Here is an 18,155-nt window from a genome sequence, read left to right as displayed (position 1 = left end):
TTTATAACCTGAATGGAGAGCATTGGTCTTCAGCATACTTCTCCATGTTCTTCACACGGTAAACCTTGTGCTGGGTGAAACAAAGCCACTCAGGACAAGTGTGGGAGAATAAGACATATGTGGATCAGGGGAGAGAGACGCCCCCGTGGTCTGTTTTGCCTATAGAAAATCAGGTGATTACCGAGAATCCAGAAGCATTCGCTTTCCATTCACCAGTGTTTCTGCCATTCACAAACCAGATGTCTTAATTAAAATGCTGCTAAAAGAAGCAAATCAATTAACAGATACCTTACAAGATGGTTTATTCTATCTTACACAGAAAATTGCTTATGAGTATCACATTACTGCTTTAGGTTATCAGTTAAAAAAGGCTGCTAATGAACTACATTGTTATCAAGTCACATAAAAGATGCCCTGGGAATTCAAGCAAATTATAATAACACAGCACTTTCTTTTGAAATGTAGCTCATCTTTCATCACACACAAGGAGAGTAACCCAATCCCAGAAGAACTAGGCCACACAACCACCCAGATTTATGTCAAAAGGAAAAGCAACGAGTATTTTGTAATGCAGCCCCAGAAATAACAGGGTTAATATTACAGGGGAGAGAAATGTCAATGGGACCTGTGCCATTGATACGGGTTGGTGGCAACAATATAAAGATGTGGGTTTCCTAAGCCTCTGCCAGTAGTGTCCTCCATACACAAGTATTTCACATTGCAATAAACACAAAATAATTCTCTAAGCATAACAGTAATCACTTACATTTTTATAGCTCTCTACAAGACATGGCATCTGCTTTCTTATTTAATCCTTTGTTGGCTCCATCATTTGAAGATCTGCACGTTCACTCTATGATCAGCAAGACCTCTCTCTCTAGCCCAGCCACCACGTCTTCTTTCGGAAGATCAGTCTTACATTTCTAGGAGTCTGCCCCATGTTCTCATGTTTCAGGACCCCTGAATGTTCACAGCGTCTGTCTTTAAAGTGTAATTCTTTTGACAGCTAAGAAGGTAAAACCAACAGTTCTAGAAAATGCTGTATACTTGTTGATAAGACAGTGAATGCTAAGGAGGCTCTGTCTTGAGTTCTGTCCCCATTTCCATGAGCTATTTGACAGAGGCACTGTAGATTCTCTTCCTTCTATTCTTCACCCTGAATATTGAGTTCCGCGTGAAGATCCATCACCAGCTTGGAGGCTCAAATTCAAGATATCCCCAAGACTGTAACCATGAGCACTTGTCCAGACTGCAGAGACGGTCCTGAAGAAGCCGCTCACTTAGAGCTCGATCACTTGTGCCTCTCTGGAAAGGAAGAGAGCTATCTGGGAAACTTACTGATAGTGCGATCTTGCTCTAAGTCATCTTGGCATAAGACACACACAAAGCAGGTATAAAGGGTTCATCAACAAGTCTAAGCAAGGTGAGATGTTTCCTGGTGCAGCACAGAAAGGGACCTGAAGACCTCAACCTAGAGGCTGTTTTCTACCTCCCAAACCTGAGGCCACAAAACCCCACCCACTTTTGTGATAACAAGAAAAGTCATTCCCCAAGGCAACAGGCACATCTTGGGGAAGGTACTGCTTTCTGTACTTGAAGGGTTTGCACAGATCTGAGCAGATGCTATGAAGAACAAAGAAGACATGGAAGACAAGCAACATGGAAACAAGCCAGGATGGTGAGAGAAAGATGTGGAGGAAGGGAATTCCATGGGAAGACCAAGATACTATGGGGAATTTGTTTTTCTCTTTTAAAAGATCATGAGCCCACAAAATACAGAGTTCAGATTGGTCTAGAGATGCAAGGATTCAACAGATCTTCATTCCTCCTATTACCTTTCACAAGCTCTGAGTTAAAAAGCCCCCTGGCTAAGGAGAGGATATACAGTGACGGGATCTAGCCAACATTTTCACAGGAAATACTGATGTCTGGAGAAAATGAGCAAACCAGATAGCTGCCTCCTAGCATCCCTGATGGCGCTGAGCTGGGGAAGTGGTACTGGTAAACTACCTCTTGGAGGAAGCTGTTCTCTGATAGGGCAGCAGTCCCTCTGCAGACAGGTATGTTCACTGCTCCCTAAAGGCCTGATACAATTTATGAGAAAAAATAAACAGGGCAGAGGCTGGAATAGCACCTGCTGACTGGACTACTAGGTGAATCAGGTGGCAGACCTTGGCTGGGCATCAAGAAAAAGACTTTTGGAGACTATAGAGTTATAATGACTGCTGAAACCCAAATCTTCTACCATAACCACAAAAAATCTTACAGATCAACAAAAAGAAGAGGAGAAGAAAGACTAAACTAAAATAATGACAAGGGCATCTATATATTCTGGAGTATAGTGTCAAGGTATAGCTGGTGAAGATAACTTAATGCCTGCTAATGCTGAAAAGTCTTTTGACCAATTCTAGCACACATATGATTTTTAAAACACAATAAAATTATGTTTTATTGGAATTGATAGATATTTCCTTAACATGACAACATGTGTACTTCAGCCCTAAAGCCAGCATTGCACTAAATGGAAAGCACTAGAAGATTTCCTACCAAGATCATTCACAAGGCAAATATTCATCCTGTTTCCATTACTATTGCATTGGTTTTAGCCAATGCAGAGAGGAGGCATAAGAATTGGAAAAGAAGGTCTACAATTTATAGTATCACAGAAATGTAAGAGAACAAGAAAAAAAAAACAGACAAACATAAAAGCATTCAATAAGGCAGCTGCTATAAGGTTAACAAGCAAAAAGAAATCCATAAACAATCAATGACCAAATAGGAGACATAATGGAAAACTTCATTTAGAAAAGCAACAAAAACATAAAATATTTAGGAGTAAACTTAACAAGAAATATGAAAATCCCTCAAGTAAAATCTGAAAACTCTCCTGAGACACACAAAACCAGACATGCAAAAAAAAAAATCTCTTGTCTCTGAAGAACTGCTTAACTTTATAAAAAAAAGTCAACTGTCCAATTTAATACATGAAAGGAATGCAACCCACCCCACCCAATACCAAGATGTTCGCCTCCTGAGATAGACTCTGAAATTGATGTTAAAGTTTCTATGGACAAAAAATATGTGTATTTTAGCCCTGAAGCCAGTTAGAGCAGAAAAGCAAGGAGGAGCCCCTGAGAGGGAGCACCCCACATGGGGACCAGCCCTGCCAGAGGGCAGTGGGTGCCAAAAGCACCCACAAGTGGGAGTACAGTAATAGCACGTGCTGATGGTGAAATACCAGCAGGGAACAATAGTCATGAGAAGCCACCAGGGAATAATACTGTCTAGAAATAGTCAAAGCACATATAGAAATTTAACACATAATGAAGGTGGCAAATAAAACACTGGGGGGAAATGGGGTGGTTTTAAAAAATGATATTGAAATAACTGGATTGTCATTTGGGAAAAAGATAAAATTGGGCCTATATCTCATATTACACACCACAATAAATGCCAAGCTGATTAGATTCAAATAAAAATAAACCCATAGAAGATCTAGGGGGAAAGTACATTTATGGATGTATACATAGAGATGCAAGCATTTTTTTAATTTTATAAAAGTATTATATATATAATTTCTTAATTAAATAAATTTTTGAAAAGGAACAGAAGAAGGCAAAGCTCAAATTAATGAAAAGTGGCCTCAAAGCAGTGGGTGGAAGCAGGGTGGGGTGGACAATGGGTGGAGGAGATGTCTAAGTTTACCTGTTTGCATATTTTTATCTTCAAACCATATACATTTTTATGTACTCAATAACTAAAATTAAACTACAAGAAATAAAGCAAAGATTAAAACAACATATACTGAAACAAATTTTCTAACTCTACATCAGATTGCTAGCATAACCACACAGAACATGATTAATTCAATTTGAATGAACATTGTACTCTGTACAGATGGAAGGTTAAATTCTAAGAAAGAACAGCAAAGAAGTCTTCACATTTCTTAATAAATCCATAGTTGTATAATGTCATTCTGGAAGTGTTTTGTGCATATTGTAGTTTGCTTAGAGCAAATGGATAAAAGCATATATATAGTTGAGGAAAAGTGTTTTCACTCTGAAGGAAACAAAACAGGAACATGCCATGAAGACAGCTTAAGAGAAACTTGTGAGTCTGATTTAGTTTGTGATTTAATATTCGTTTCCTGAGTTTGTCCATTGAAAGAACCTAGAAACGATGATGATGATATATGCAATCATGAACATATATTTCACCCAGATTTTGGTTTCTAAAAACTATTTCATGCCAGATAAAAGGAAAGAAGGACAGATGGACAGAAGGAAGGAAGGAAGGAAGGGAGAGAGGACAGGCATCACAGCACAAAGAAATAATTCCAGGTCTGAGAAGAGACAGTACAAAGTAAATCTGTGACACTATGTTGTGTCAAAAATCTGTGAAATAAACATTGTTAAAAAATGAACGATGATGTAAAATACATACGAATAAATTTTTTTAAAAAGTGCTTAGTGATTAAAGGGATCCTGTAAAATGCCACCAAGAAGTGAGTCATTCCAAGGAGTAACTTGGGGCAACTTGAGGATCAAAAAAATCCATGATGGTGCTGAGTTATAATTCACTGAAGTCCATGGGAATAATGTTCAACAAGTAAGAGGAAGAAAAAAAGGAAAGCAAAACTTTTTTCTAGAAGAATGTCATCTCTTAAATGTAGAAGGAATGCTAGAATGGGAAACTCAGCTTTTGGCAGTCCCCAGTGCATACTGATTCAAACATGGATCATGAAGAGATGTGAAATCATTGGGTGAAGAGTTGTTTGAGGTCAGGATGTTTATACAGCCTCAATGTGTACCACTCTTCAGATGATTTGCTAATTGCAAAGGAGATATTTAGTCTCTAAAGGCAGAGACCAAGTGATCACTTCCTTAACTGAGCTACCAAAGGCAGCATCAGCAAGAAAGCGAGCCAGGCACCCCACACCTGCTGATGCAAAACAATGACAGTCACAGTGTCACCTCTGGGGTTTTTAACAAAGCTCTCAACTGAGTCTACTTAGGAGGAAACAATCAGAAAAATCCATAAAATGGGGCATCATACATGACAACTTGCTCAGGTACTTCAAAACTGACAGTTCCCTGGGGAGAAAGGACAGAGGAGCTGCCCAACATTGGAAGAGATTAAAAAGAGCCAAAATCAAATACAATGGATCCTGGTGTTAATAAAAGATACTTTTGAAGTAATTGAAGAATGAGTATGGACTGTTTAACAGATGATACTTTGAGTGATCACTAATTTTATTAGGCTTGCATTGTGATTATGTGAGAGATACCTGGTGATGTACTTGGGGTAAAATATCATCACTCATTTTTAAAAGGGGAGTGAGAACACGTGGGTAGTGCATGCGGTGCAGGAAAGCGGGAATGAGAATTGTAAAACAATTCAGATAAACCTGGTAGAGACACCTCCTCACAGCAGGGCCAGCCTGGGCTCACCATGCTCCTGACCCCTCTTGCAGACCTATTTCACTCTGAGACAACAGTGAAAAGCTGACCCTTCTGTCATACTGGTGGCTTGATGCTACGAAGAAAAGTTTTGGAATTTTTTTTTTCTTCAAGTGGACTTAGTTGGCTCACAGTTTGGCTTCTATTTAAAGTTTTGGTAAATGAAAAATGGTAACTATCCTGCTGTTAAAACCCAGTTTTCTCAGGTCTAATCAGGCAAATTAGACGCCACAGCTTCATTTTATATCTTGCCAAAATACCACCATTAATAGGGCTTCCTACATAGGTCCCAAAGAGAGGCTGGTTTCTGGCACAGGGCCTTCTGGCCACGGGAAGCAACGAGCCGCAATCCCCCTCCTGTCCTGTAGGAGGCATGCAGAAGAGCCGCCCACCACCACCTCAGAGCAAAGGTCTTTCCTCCCATAAGTAGGCATCATCACTTCTATAACTCACCTCTCCGAGTGATTGAGATTTAACCTGCAAAACAAGAGAATAAGATGTTCGCTCAGTCATTCCTAGATGACAGAAAGCATGTGCAAAGTTTTACTATATGAGAACGACTTGTGTTCCCTTAGATTTTTCTTCTGGATCTAATTTCTTCCTGACTCCATCTAGTGTCAGTTTTGGAAACTAGAATTTTGTCTCCCTCTCCGAATATCCCTCTATTTGCAGAGGAACTCTGGTATGATAAGTGCCAAGAACAGTTCCTGCCCAGGTTGGGGGAACACATCCCAGGAGACATAAACACCCCAGCAGCCATTAACTCCTGGCCACCCACCTCTCCTGGTCCTTCATTTCTTTCACCATCCTGCCTTTCTTTTCCTGCATTTCACTTCCACAACGCTTATCACTAATGACTATCACAGCCACCTCACCTGGTTTATAGAAACTGTCTGCTATACGCCTGATATAGCAAAATAATCCAGAATTTCTATACACACACATAGCCAAGTTACTCCTCCAACACGATCACACACAGGACATAAAACTACAGTGACCGCTGGTGCAGTGATGGTTGTAAATTGGTATGTGTTGTAATGTTCACGGCAGCATCTCCACACATATGTGTGTGTCTGTTGTTCATGAGGAACCCTCGCAGCATACACACATGCACCATGTACCAGGATTGAGTGCACAACACTTTAAGTGAGTTGACTCTACAGCAAGTCCTCGCTTTATGTGGTCAATATGTTCTTGGATACTGCAACTTTAAGCATCAAGATGTGTAAATAAAGCAGGTCCTCAAATAACATTTCAAGTCAACTGGGATCATTTTATTTTATTCTCATTAACAAACAACCGTTGAACAAAATGATGTTATTTGAGGACCTGCTGTACCTATGTCTCTAGCCTCTTCTCTCCACACCTTCAAGGCCTAAGGTCCAGGCGTTTATTCAACACTTACATGAGAAACACTCTTCCATGCACTGTGTTAAGTGTGGGGACTACAGAGATAAAGGGGAAATCCTGCATCAAAGACTTTGCATTTTACAGGGCCAGCCATCAAAAGAAATAGATAATTCAATATATTGTACAATGCCAATAGGGGAAAAGAATGTTGAAGAAGGGAGTTTCTATTTTAAATTGCCATGCAAATAAAATGGTGGCACTGAAGCAGAAATGTAAAGGAAATTAGGGGCAATGCTTGTATGTGGCTGAGAAAAAAGCATTCCATGTGATAGAAAACAGCAAGTGCAAAGGTCCTGAGGCAGGATTGTCCTTAGGACATAGTGTCTACGCAGAAGAGCAGGGAGACTGGGAAGCCAGGTAATGTGGACCATACTGCATATGCCTTCCCAGGGGGGTCATAGTTGGGGAGAGGGACCTCATTCTGTGTGTGTGGAGGGAGATGCTGGGAGATTCTGTGTGGGGCAGAATCTACCTGAGGTGGTGTGGAAGCTAGCTCAAGTCCCATTACTATACCTTGTGGCCCTTCCACTGTCCTGACACCTGCCCTCTAGCCCAGAGGAATGGAAAGTAGGAGGAGAGGCCATGGGGTGCATTCTCATCCTCCAGGAAGTGTTTTGTGGTGGAGAAAAGGACTACAATGTCAGGTAAGGATGCAGAGTGGAAAAAAAAGGAGGGAAAATGATACCCCTCAATAACTGTGTTGGCACCCACCTTACCTTGAGGCTCTCTTCTTGTCATGGGGTTCTTTTAGTGTCGTGAAATCTAAACAGAGAAATGAAGGCATTAGAAAGGAGGCAATGTGATCCCCAGAAAAGCTCGCTCCATGCCAGACAAGTGGGAAAGCATCAGAATTGACTCGAGCAGGAAAAAGAGATCCCTTAGGTGGGGGTCACTGGGTGGGGGAGGTCTTAGTGCCCTGCCCCCTCCCTATTGGAACTGTTGGCATCTCCCTCTCCATGTCCCATCACTGAGCCCCCTTGGTTCAGCACACAGGTGGGACTGAGCCTTCCCTACAGCCCATCTGTTCCTCCTCCCCTCCCTCTGCACTTGTAAGTCCTGGGCCCTCTTGTCCATAAGTGGCCTGGCTTTATGACGAGGAGGCTGTTTTCTCTCTCTCCCCCCTTCTCCTTATTCATAGAGATACAAAATCACTGGTAAGCAAACTCCTATGGCCAATTAAACACTTATGCAATTGACACACTGGCCTCTCAGGAGGCCCCGAGTGCTGTGTCCCCTCCTCTTTCTGACCCAGACCTCCTTTTCTGTATATCTTCACAGATAACAGCTACATTTGCCAGAGAGGCAGTAAGGGTCCTTCCTTTTTATCCTAAGGAAAATGTTGTGGCACATTGCATCATCGCCCCAGTGAGCAGCTTTACCTGACGAGAAGTTTTGGTGGGTTGCATCTTGAGATAAGAGGGTGCTGAGGTTGCATCTCGCTGCCAAACTCCCAAATGGACTGCACCTGAGTCTCTGTGGGACCTGCTTCCCAGCAGGCACCACAGGGCATCAGGAGCCATGCCAGGGGCACATAAGCCCAACTCTGTTTTGATCCTGAGGACACACTCAGCACTGCTCAGAGTGAGACTTGCCCGATTTATGGGGGGGGAGTGTGGGAGGGGGTGGAAATTGGCCCACATAATCAGTGCTGCAGCATCTCCCACCGCCCACATTTGTTCTGATCAGCCTCATCACCTCCTGGGGTCAATGTGATGGGATCACATTATTTGGATAAGAAAACAGAAATTTTGACTCTGCTCCCTGTCCCATCCTTCTTCAGGAAACCTCATCCTAAGGATATTGAGTCAACTGTAGAAAGAGAGAGAGTAAGAGAGAGAGAGAGAGTAAGTGAGAGAGAGAGAGAGAAGCGGGCAGAAGAAGGAAGGGGAGGGATGGAGGGTGGGTGGGAGGGAGGAAGGTGCTGCACTTAGTCGATGCATTTTCAGCCCGTGCCTTTTTTGACTTTCTCTGCCAATGTCATGAGTAGACCTTGGTCCTCCCTCTGGGATGCTGACTGGGATTGTCCTTGTTCCCGGCAGGGGCATAGCCAGGGCTGAGGATAGCAGTTCCCTTACCTTTGAGGCCCTGGTTTATGCTTTTCTGGTCAGAGGACTCATTATCAAACAAGTGCTTCTTGATCATGCAGATCTTCAGGGCCAGAAAGCACGCCACTATCACAACACCCAAGGCCGTCCCGATGAGGGCGTATTTGAAATCTGAAGTGAGGGAGGAATTAAATAATGGACTTCGACCAGTCCTATGGCTCCTTTATATTTGGGATGAAGTTCAAAGTCATGCACACGAGACTCCAATCACCGAGACAACCTAATTGTCTACTCTCCCAGGAGCATGTTCCTTCCCTGGCACTTGCCCACATCCCAGCTCCTCCTCCTGGAACTCTCCCCTGGCCCCACAGCTGAGGAAGCCATTCCCTAGTGGCTGATGGCTCTTTTCCCTGGCCTCCTTCTTCACCTATCCCTTCATTAACTCCCTTGTAGAGCACGTGTGAGTGACCTGCTCCATGGTCAGTGTGGAGGGTAAATGAGTGAGGCCCTGACACTCTCTTGAGGAGCTAAGAGGTCACACTCATGCCAGGTAACAGGGTGGGTTGAGTTGATGTCAAAGTTGCAAGCCTTCCCGGAAGGCATGACATGCCAATTGCACTGTGCCCATAAGGTGGGCCTTGGAGGTGAAGTGGGGCTGGGACCATGCAGGTAAAGGGCAGCACTGGTCATAAAAGCAAGGCAGAACCAACCTTGGGGGGTGAGGCAGGGCGCATGGTTACAGAGCAGGGGCTGGAGCTCCTGAGGCTTCTCACAAGAGGCAGGGAAGGAGGCCCTGATGTGCCAGGTTCCCTTTGAGGACAGACTCTTGCATATGACCTTGCCTCCAGGACAACCCGTTAGCCACTCAGGTGGGACCAGAGGTGAGGGCGGCTCTCATTCTGTGGTGACTGGCAGGAAACCAATACCAGCACATACCCCCACCAGCCCAGGCCTCCCCCTTTTTTTTAAGTTTATCAAAACTAAGATCTATTTTTTTCTTTATTGAGGTAACATTGGTTTATAGCACTGTACAAGATTTAGGGGAAGAGTTAACCTCCTCGGATGAATGTTACCACTTCACCCCACCACCAAAGCACCCACAATTCTCTGCCGTAAGTTCCCATGTCTTTTGGAGTGCCTCCTTCCTGCCCACCAAACCATCCTCACAGAATAAGCTGTGCAGCCACCTACCAATTTCAGGCCCAGGAGTCTTGCCCGTTGCCAGCACCTGAGCTCCTCCGACATCTGCAGAGGAAGATAACCCAGAATCTGGTTAGGACAGAGCTGCTGGCTGTGACCAGCATAGAAGTGAGTTCCCGGTCTTGCCAGGGCCTTACAACCCTCCTCAAAACCCAAGCCAGAAGTGAGATTCTGTCAAGTTCTAGAAAGCAGGTGACTTTGTTGGGAGGCACCAGATCTTACCCAGCTACCTCCCTGTATTTCATGCCTGGCAGGACTGGATGGGCTAGGTCCACTAAACAGAGTGGCTGTGACTGGACACTGACTTCTGGCTGGTACTGGCAACTCAGAGCTGCAGAGCTGCATGTGCTGCTTGCTCACTCTGGTCCTTTCCTGACCCCTTTCTGGCTTGTCTCTGCTTATACTGGGCAGAAGGCAGGGGTCAAGCAACAAGGCCAAGTAAGGGCCAGCTTCACCCTTTCCCCCTGCATATACTCCATCTTTCCCGCCTCCCACTTGGGTCTTCATCCCTTGGTGACCATCGCTCTCCCTGAGGAGCATGTGGCATTAAAACTTTGTACAGGTCCAAGATGAAACTTGAACGGAGAAAGGAAAAGGACACAGATCAGAAAGAACAAGATGAAAAGAGCTAGAAAGACAGAGAGATGCAGGGAGAGGAACACCAGGAGTCAGGAGCACTCAGGGACACATGGAGGCTGATCCTGAGAAGCCCAGGCAGCTGGCAGGAGGGTGAGAAGGAACGAGAACGGCCTTGTACTTCTAGCAACATCCGGCAGCCAGTGTCCTTCATGCGCCTCGCCCATCAAATATGTCATCCAGAACTCTGGGCTCTGTGCCCCTCCCTGACAGGGATTCTATGGATCAGGCCCCACTTCTCACCGAGTTGATCCCTTAGACACCACCCTCCATGCTTCATCCTGAGCTCCCCACAGGCTGGGAGGCTGCCCCTGGCCCCCGCTTCTAAACAGACTCTTTCTGGGTTTCCTGCTCTGCCTCAGCCCCCATCAGGCACAGAGTCAACGCCCTCCATGGGGTCACTGCTTTCACAGCTGCAGGTCTGCAGGCCCAGACAAGGCACCAACCTGGGCCACATCTTGTCCCAGTAATTCCTGCTAGCCAGCCGATGGCCACTCGGGGGCAGTCTTTCCCCTCCTCGGGGAGGGAAGTCCCTCCACGCAGCCCTCCCTGGCAGGCTGGGCAGCCTCTCATCCTGAGCTCTAAGGAGCCCCTGGGTGAGGATCCATCATTAACACACTAGCCCGGCCTGTGAGCCCACCCCTCCCCGCCGCCTCTTGCCAGGGTCAGGAGCTGTGGATAGACCCTTACCAAGCCCCTGACGCCAACGTCCCCTGGCTCTGTAAAGTAGCTGGAGGATGGATGACTCTAGCAGGCCTGGTTTGTGAGCACAGCCAGATTGGTCTCCAGAGTACTCCGGACTTTTAGATCTGAGAGATCCTAGAGGAAGCTGTGCTGCCCTTCTCTGCTGGAATTCTCTGGGTTTTCTTGCACACAGGAGGAGGGAGCTTAGCATCCACAGAATAGGCTTTCAAACCCAGGGGAGCATCTACAGGGTCTGAGTAGGGGCTGACTATACCAAGGCTGGTCCCCCTGGGCATGCGCAGGGACCTGGCTGGGCAAATCAGGCTTGACCACCTGCTCGGCTCAGACTATCCACTCTGAGCCGGGTGCAGAGGACAGGAGCAGGTCTCACAGCGCATCCTTGCTCCTGCTTACAGCAGAGAACAGGGGGCTCCTCTAGGCGGCCTGCTGCCTTTCTAAGGCAACCTCCCTCCGCACAGCCTCTGCGTGTGCCCAGGTCAGGACCTGCCCCCAGGAGCACTCAACAAGCCACACACCTGAGATTACACCTACCCACAAAATGATGCCTTTTTCTGAGGTGCATAAAAGCACTTATGGGCTCTGAGAGTAGAGTCTCTGCTTCCTCTCCATGCCCCATTTGGACATGTTATTGCCAAATGACCTCCTCTCCTCCCTGCCAAAGTAGCCTTTCTCCAGGCCCCGTCTCTGCAGCCCCTCCCACCTCAGTCCTGCAGGACAGTTTCTGGACAGGAAGCAGCCTCGTGCAATAAATGGCCCTGAGGCCTGAGGCAGGAGGGTGTCCCTGGGTCACCTTCCCCCAGGATGTGAGGGCAGCTTCAGAGGAAGGCAGCAGGGCCCCTTTTGGGAGAGTGAGCTGAAGGTGCAGCATGACTTGCTCAGTTGGAATCTGACCTGCTGAGAGCCTCTCCCGACATTCAGACCTTCCTGTGCTGTCCAGGACACCTGCTGGACCCACCCTCAATGGGCTTGCCCTCTTCACTACCCTTATTTGGACAGAATCAGGCTGTGTGTTTCCACTTCTGTGGCAGTGGGCGTGTGTGCACTCAGTTGTCGATTCTATAAGTATCTGAGCTAAAAATAGGGAGAAGCTGCCCTAAGTGTTTGTCAATTGTTGCCTGGCCATTTTCATCTTGAAACTTAAATATTGCAGAATGGTCCCTAACTTTAGATCTCAGGAATTCCAACATTTCTCAGCTACAGGAAGGGGTTTTAAATGTCTGGAGCAAGCATCCGTCATCTCCTGACAAGCCCCCACACAGGAGTGAAGAATGTGCAGTGTGCTCTGTGTGGCCCTGGGGATTAAAGAGAAACCTCAGACCTCTGTCCCCCATGGAAGTGCTTACCAGACAGAAGAGACAAGATTTACACTGAAGAAAGATCAGAGTGTCAGAAGCAATGTTCAAACCTTCCTAAAAACCTCAGTCTCCAGGAGCTGGAAATCTGAAGAGGCAGAGGCTATGGGGTGGGCACTAGCTGTTTGCCCTGATCACTTCTCCCCCCCCCCCCCCCCCCCCCCGCAACTCTTGACCTCTAGGGGACTCTGGTTTGGCTTTGGGAGTCCCCTTCCTGTGATGCCAGAAGGCTGGCTCTAAGGTAGACAGTGAACCCTGGCTGGTTAATTAGCATATTCCTTCTTCCTGCCAGCAGTGATTGGTCAAGAGTGGGTTATACAAGCAGCCCAGTGGGACTCAACTCTGGGACTTTGGGGAAAATCCTGAGAAACAGGAGTGTCTTCTGGCATAGGAAACTGCAGGGCCGAGGGAGGATTCCTGAGTGGTGGGCATCTGCTGACACTGAAGCCCAAACAGAAGAGGATCAAGGTGAGACCAAGCCCTAAGACAACTTGTGAGACCCTAAACCCAGTTTGCCTGAAGCCTGCTGAAGCTTCAGATGAGGGTGGGGAAGCCTTGCACCTCTTCCTGACTTTTCAGTCACCTAAAGAAGGAAATGCCTTATTGACCTTAAATCTTATCTGAGCTAAGGGCTGTCACCCGCATTTAGATGAGTCCTGATAACTGAGGTGGGTGGTCCTTCAGAGGTTGATTCCATCGGAAATCAGGTTGATAAGGCAGGGACTGGAGCCCAGGATGCTGGCTGTGAATGAGAACTCACATGAGCCAGAAAAGATCCACAAGCTAAGCAACCCTGCAGGCCTCTGTGCCTTTGCACATGCTATTCTCTTTGATGAAATGCCTTTCCTTGTCCCCATGGAAAGCTCTTACTTGTCCTTCAAGATAGCACAAAGCTCTGGAGGTCCCCTTGCTCTCTGTTGGTCCAGGAAATCGCCCTGCCACCTCAGCAAGCCTCTGCCCTGCTCTGTCCGTTCCAGCCTGCAGGTGGTTCTGTGGCAGGAAAGACACACTTCACATAGCCCAGGATAACCTGTTTCTCCCCAGGACCAGGATGCTATGTAAGGCTCCTTGCAACTGAGTTTCTCCTTCAGGGAGATGCAAGAAGAAGGTAGAAGGGGAGAATCCTATTCTGACTGGGAAATTACCCAAAATGAGTATTAAACCAGAAGTGATAAAGATCAAGTTTCTAGTATTCAGTCATAATAGGGACTTAAGAAGAAAGTTAAAAAAGGGGGGGGGGTGCTCCCTGGTGGTGCAAGGGATTAAGACGCAACCTATGAAGCTGTCTGCAGCCATGGCAGCACAAGTTCGATCCCCAGGCAGGGAGCTACCCACATGGCGCAGCAGACCTCTCCTGACTCACCCCCTGCTCCCCTCAGCAGTGTACTTTGGTCAATCTGCCTGTTCTGTTCCCCCCTCTGTCTCTGGTGAATCCTTCCCCCACCCCACACCTCTGGCCTGTACCCCAGCTCTTGTATGCATAAATAAATATTTTTTAAAAATGTATTACATTAAGGGCCTCCCCGGTGGCGCAGCGGTTGAGCACTGGGTTGCGAAGCTGCCCGCAGCCTCTGCAGCACGGTTTGATCCCTGGCTGCTCCCCGGCCACGGCCACCAGAGGAGGGTCCCACATGGCGCACAGACCTCTCCTGCCACCCGCTGCTCCCCTCAGCAGTGTACTTTGGTCCTTCTGCCTGTTCTGCTCCCCGCTCTGGCTCTGGTGAATTCTCTCACCCTCCCGCGCTTCTGACTGTACCCAGTGCTTGTATAAATAAATAAATAATCTTTAAAAAAATATATATTACATTAAAAAAAAAAGATGAAAGTAAAAGCCAGCCACAGAGGAATCAAATGACAGCATTGTTCCCGTAACTCTGACACTGCTGCTGGGAACACATGTGGGACACTGTACATGCAACATGCATGGGGCCCCTTGGGAACATGAGTGGGCACAATTGCTGTGCATGTATCTGGCTTCCCCACCTGTGGTCCCTGGTCCAAGCACAGCATCCCCAGCATCCCGCTCAGAAGGAAGCCTGGCCAGGGCACTAGCCATGCAGAGTGAAAGGGGACAGTCCAGTGATGCTCCACAGATGGCTCACAGGCCTCACCTTCCTCATCTGAAAATGGGCACCGAAGACCGTGACATGGAAGGATCGGGGGTCCTTGCTCTTTCACTGTTCCATGGGCCTGGGTGATGCCAGAAATTAAGTGTGCGAAATCTAAGTGCAGAAAGTCTTCAGTCCTCTCCTGAGCAGGACACAGATGACCGCTGAGTTGCCCTGGGTGACGCAGGGCCCCTGTTCCCTGCAGCCTCTGGGATGGCTCTTGGGTTTTGCGCCTTCCTTGAGCACCCCTGTGACTGCAGAGACCTCAGGCTCCCCATTCTTGGACCTAGAAGCCACCTGAAATTGCCCTTCCTCATTACACTCTTCTGTCTCATTAAAGCTCTCCTGCAGCTGACAAATGTCAGCAGGACGAGCCCCACAGCTGGTGGGGCTCCTGTCTTCTCTGGGGGCACCTAGACTTGGGGCAGAACTCAGCCCTGATGGAACTGCGTGGACTGGAGAGTTGGAAAGCCGAAGGCAAACAATGCAATTATGGCTCTAAGGGAAGTGTGGGGGCTTGGGACACCTTGATTCCCAGAGAGCTCCTCCCACGGCAGCACACAGAATCAGACAGAGCATTCACACCGCACCCCTGCTACGTCTGCCCGGCCCCCACCGGCCAGTTCTGGGTGGGCCCCAATCCTAAGTGAGTATGAGGTCCATGCGGGTGCCTGTTATGCCATGCAGGAGCACAGCAAGGGGGCCTTGCCCTCCTGAAGGCACAGAAAGGGTCCTTTGGAGTGAGTGTTATTTAAATTAAAAATTAAGGACAAGCAGGAGCTGGCAGGGATGGTAGGGGGCAGGGTGGAATGGGGACAGGCAGGGAAGCTGTCCAGGTAGAGGGAAAGGTGCCAGCAAAAACCTGAAAGCAGGAGGGGAAAAGAGAGCTTGGGACTAAGGAGGGTGGCTCAGGGTTGGGCCAGAGGGGTATGTGGGTGAGATGAGGCTCTCAGGGGACCGTGAGCCAGGACAGGGTGGTCCTGGGCAGGACCTAGAAGCAACAGCTAGAGAAGGCCACAGGGAAGCTGGAGAGGCGACGCAGGGTTATACAACACAAGAGGCTGTGACTCTGGCTTCCAGAAATAGCATCATAATTAAGAGGAAAACAACAGTGGTGGGTGACCAGATGATACCAAAACTTGGGCCCACTTTGTTTTCCTGAGCAATCTTTGCTAATTAATTCTTAAAGATCACACACTGGGATTAAAACACTCAGCTACAGAAGCCAAACTGATCAATACCTTTCCAGGCTAATGGAGGGGCTGGAGGCAGGGAGCCAGCTCCAGCCTGAGGTAGACCCAAGGGTGTTCCAGGTCCAGGGAGGTCCCCCAAAGGGGTGGGACCCTCCAGGGTGTCTTGACCAGGAGATGCAAACACGGTCACACCCAGTAGGGGAGTGGCTAAAAACTCAAGAACTAGGGGTGCTAGAAGTTAGGGAGAGCTTGAGGATGTCCTGTGGGGTGAATGGGGGTATCTAGGGAAGGTCACACTAGAGGACCTATAGCCAGAACACATAGCCAACCTTTTGCTCCCTTGGTGAGGGGGTCTGCTCCATCTCTGAGCACATCTGGGAGGGTAGGAAAGCTTCCTATGACCTCATGGTGCATGGGAAGGAATGAGACTTGAAACAGGAATATCTGAGTCCTCATTCTGCCACTTCTCAGCCCATGACCTGGGGCCAGAAATGACAAGGCTCCCAGCTTGGTGTCCCTACTGCAAGGGATGCGGTCACAGGGATTTCTCAGCTGTGGGTGAAGACTTGCCCTAGCTTGGTCCTCAGTGCTCCTGGGGGCCACAGGCAGTATGGGGAGCAGAGCATATCAGGAGGTAACTAGTAGGGGTACTCAGAGCAAAAGAGAGATAGTCCTCCCCATCAAGAGTTCAGATCTCTGTTGTTAAGCACAGTCACTGAGCGGAGGCCTCCTCAAGCTGCCTGGCTCCCAGTGCAAGGCCACCTTCCACTCACCTGCAGGGCTTCGGACCAAAGGAGGCCTGTTTTCAACAGCAAGCTCAAGGCCTGCCTTTGCAGAGAGTGCAGGGAGGCTGGAAGCAGTGCAGAATAACTAATTAATGATGGTAAAGTATTGTGGAAGAGGAAAGCGTTGCATAACCGCTAAGTGGTGGGGTTATTATTATTCATGCAATATTCATACTGTGCTCTTCAGCCTCTGGGAAGCTGCGCTCAGAAGTCCTCCGGGACCTGGCTGAGGGGAGCATGTGCCCAGGAGGCGGGGCTGTGGGATGACAGCTGGCCTGGCCCAGCAGAGGAAATGACAGCATTCAGACAATACCAGGGCTCCAGGATCTTGGCAACACTGAGCCACCTGCCTTCACCTACCAAGAGAGTTTCCTCAGCCCTACTGTGCGCCATGGTCTATGCTACCATTTCCACCACATTTATCTTTTTAAGGCAGCTTCCAATGTTTTTGCAAGCCAAGCCTGGGGTGTGCCCCATGTCTAATTACTTAAAAGTTATAAATCAAGCCACACACAGGGCCCAGCCCACTTCCTCCTCAGGGCCTGGCTGTCTACACCCCCCGGGTCTCCTTCCTGAGAAGGAGCTCAGTCCTTCTAACTACCCTGAGTGCTGGCAGGGCCTGGCCCAGGCCTCCTGAACCTGCCAGACCCCCCAAGATTCGGGATGGACCTGACTTCCCACAGGTCCTCCTGCCCTACACTTCACTTCCTCACCGGACTTAGGTTTGCCTCCCCAAACTACTCTGCCAAATGGAGTAAGGAGACCCGGCTACTGGGCATTGGGTCTGCCTAAGAACGTGTGTTGTTCATGGAGATAAAACCTACTACCCATCCAATATCTAGTCCTCAGACCCCCACACCTCGCTGCGGATCCCTCTCTAGATATACTACCCTCACTTTCAGCTGTCTGGCACACACAAGTCCTTCTCCCTGAAATCTGCATGCTGGCCCCATTCCAGAACTTTTAAAAGACTTTATGACAAGACCAAAGGGGGAAAAGTCTTTCCATTTGAATGTCTGTGAGAGACAGAGGGGTGTGGGGTAGGGACCACCAAAGCCAGGATAAGGGCAGGAGGTCCTTCTCTTGGGACCATGGTCCTCATCTCACTGGGAAGCTCCAGCACATGAGGAGCCCTGTCAGGGTCACCTGAACAGGAAAGCTCTGGAGTTTGGATCTGGATCTGTCTGGCTCTAGAGAAGGGTCTTACACTAGCAAACAGGTGGGCAGTGGCCCTGAGTTGGCCATGGTTTCTTAATGCATTA

At 47.9% G+C, this 18,155-nt stretch overlaps 1 protein-coding gene across 4 annotated transcripts in view; it reads right to left on the bottom strand.

Annotated features, from left to right (window-relative positions):
• Positions 1-294: 294 nt before the first annotated feature.
• Positions 295-18,155, bottom strand: part of TMEM273 (transmembrane protein 273) — a 28,944-nt gene continuing 11,083 nt past the window's right edge. For 2 of the 4 annotated variants that reach the window (XM_054690414.1, XM_054690415.1), the window contains 5 exons: positions 10,106-10,159; positions 8,945-9,085; positions 7,586-7,631; positions 5,913-5,936; positions 295-1,321 (listed from right to left, as the gene is read on the bottom strand). In XM_054690414.1, the coding sequence (XP_054546389.1) occupies positions 1,186-1,321; positions 5,913-5,936; positions 7,586-7,631; positions 8,945-9,085; positions 10,106-10,159 (401 nt within the window). In that variant the 3' untranslated portion in view covers positions 295-1,185. The remainder of the gene's footprint in view (positions 1,322-5,912; positions 5,937-7,585; positions 7,632-8,944; positions 9,086-10,105; positions 10,160-18,155) is intronic. The other 2 variants (XM_037496149.2, XM_037496150.2) reach the window with 2 other exon arrangements.

The sequence above is a fragment of the Talpa occidentalis genome, unplaced genomic scaffold, assembly GCF_014898055.3.
Source record: "Talpa occidentalis isolate TD23 unplaced genomic scaffold, MPIMG_talOcc4v2.1 talOcc4.8, whole genome shotgun sequence".
Lineage (NCBI taxonomy): Eukaryota > Metazoa > Chordata > Mammalia > Eulipotyphla > Talpidae > Talpa > Talpa occidentalis.
The sequence above is the reverse complement of the archived record's forward strand: the minus strand, read 5'-3'. Positions and strand labels throughout refer to the sequence as shown.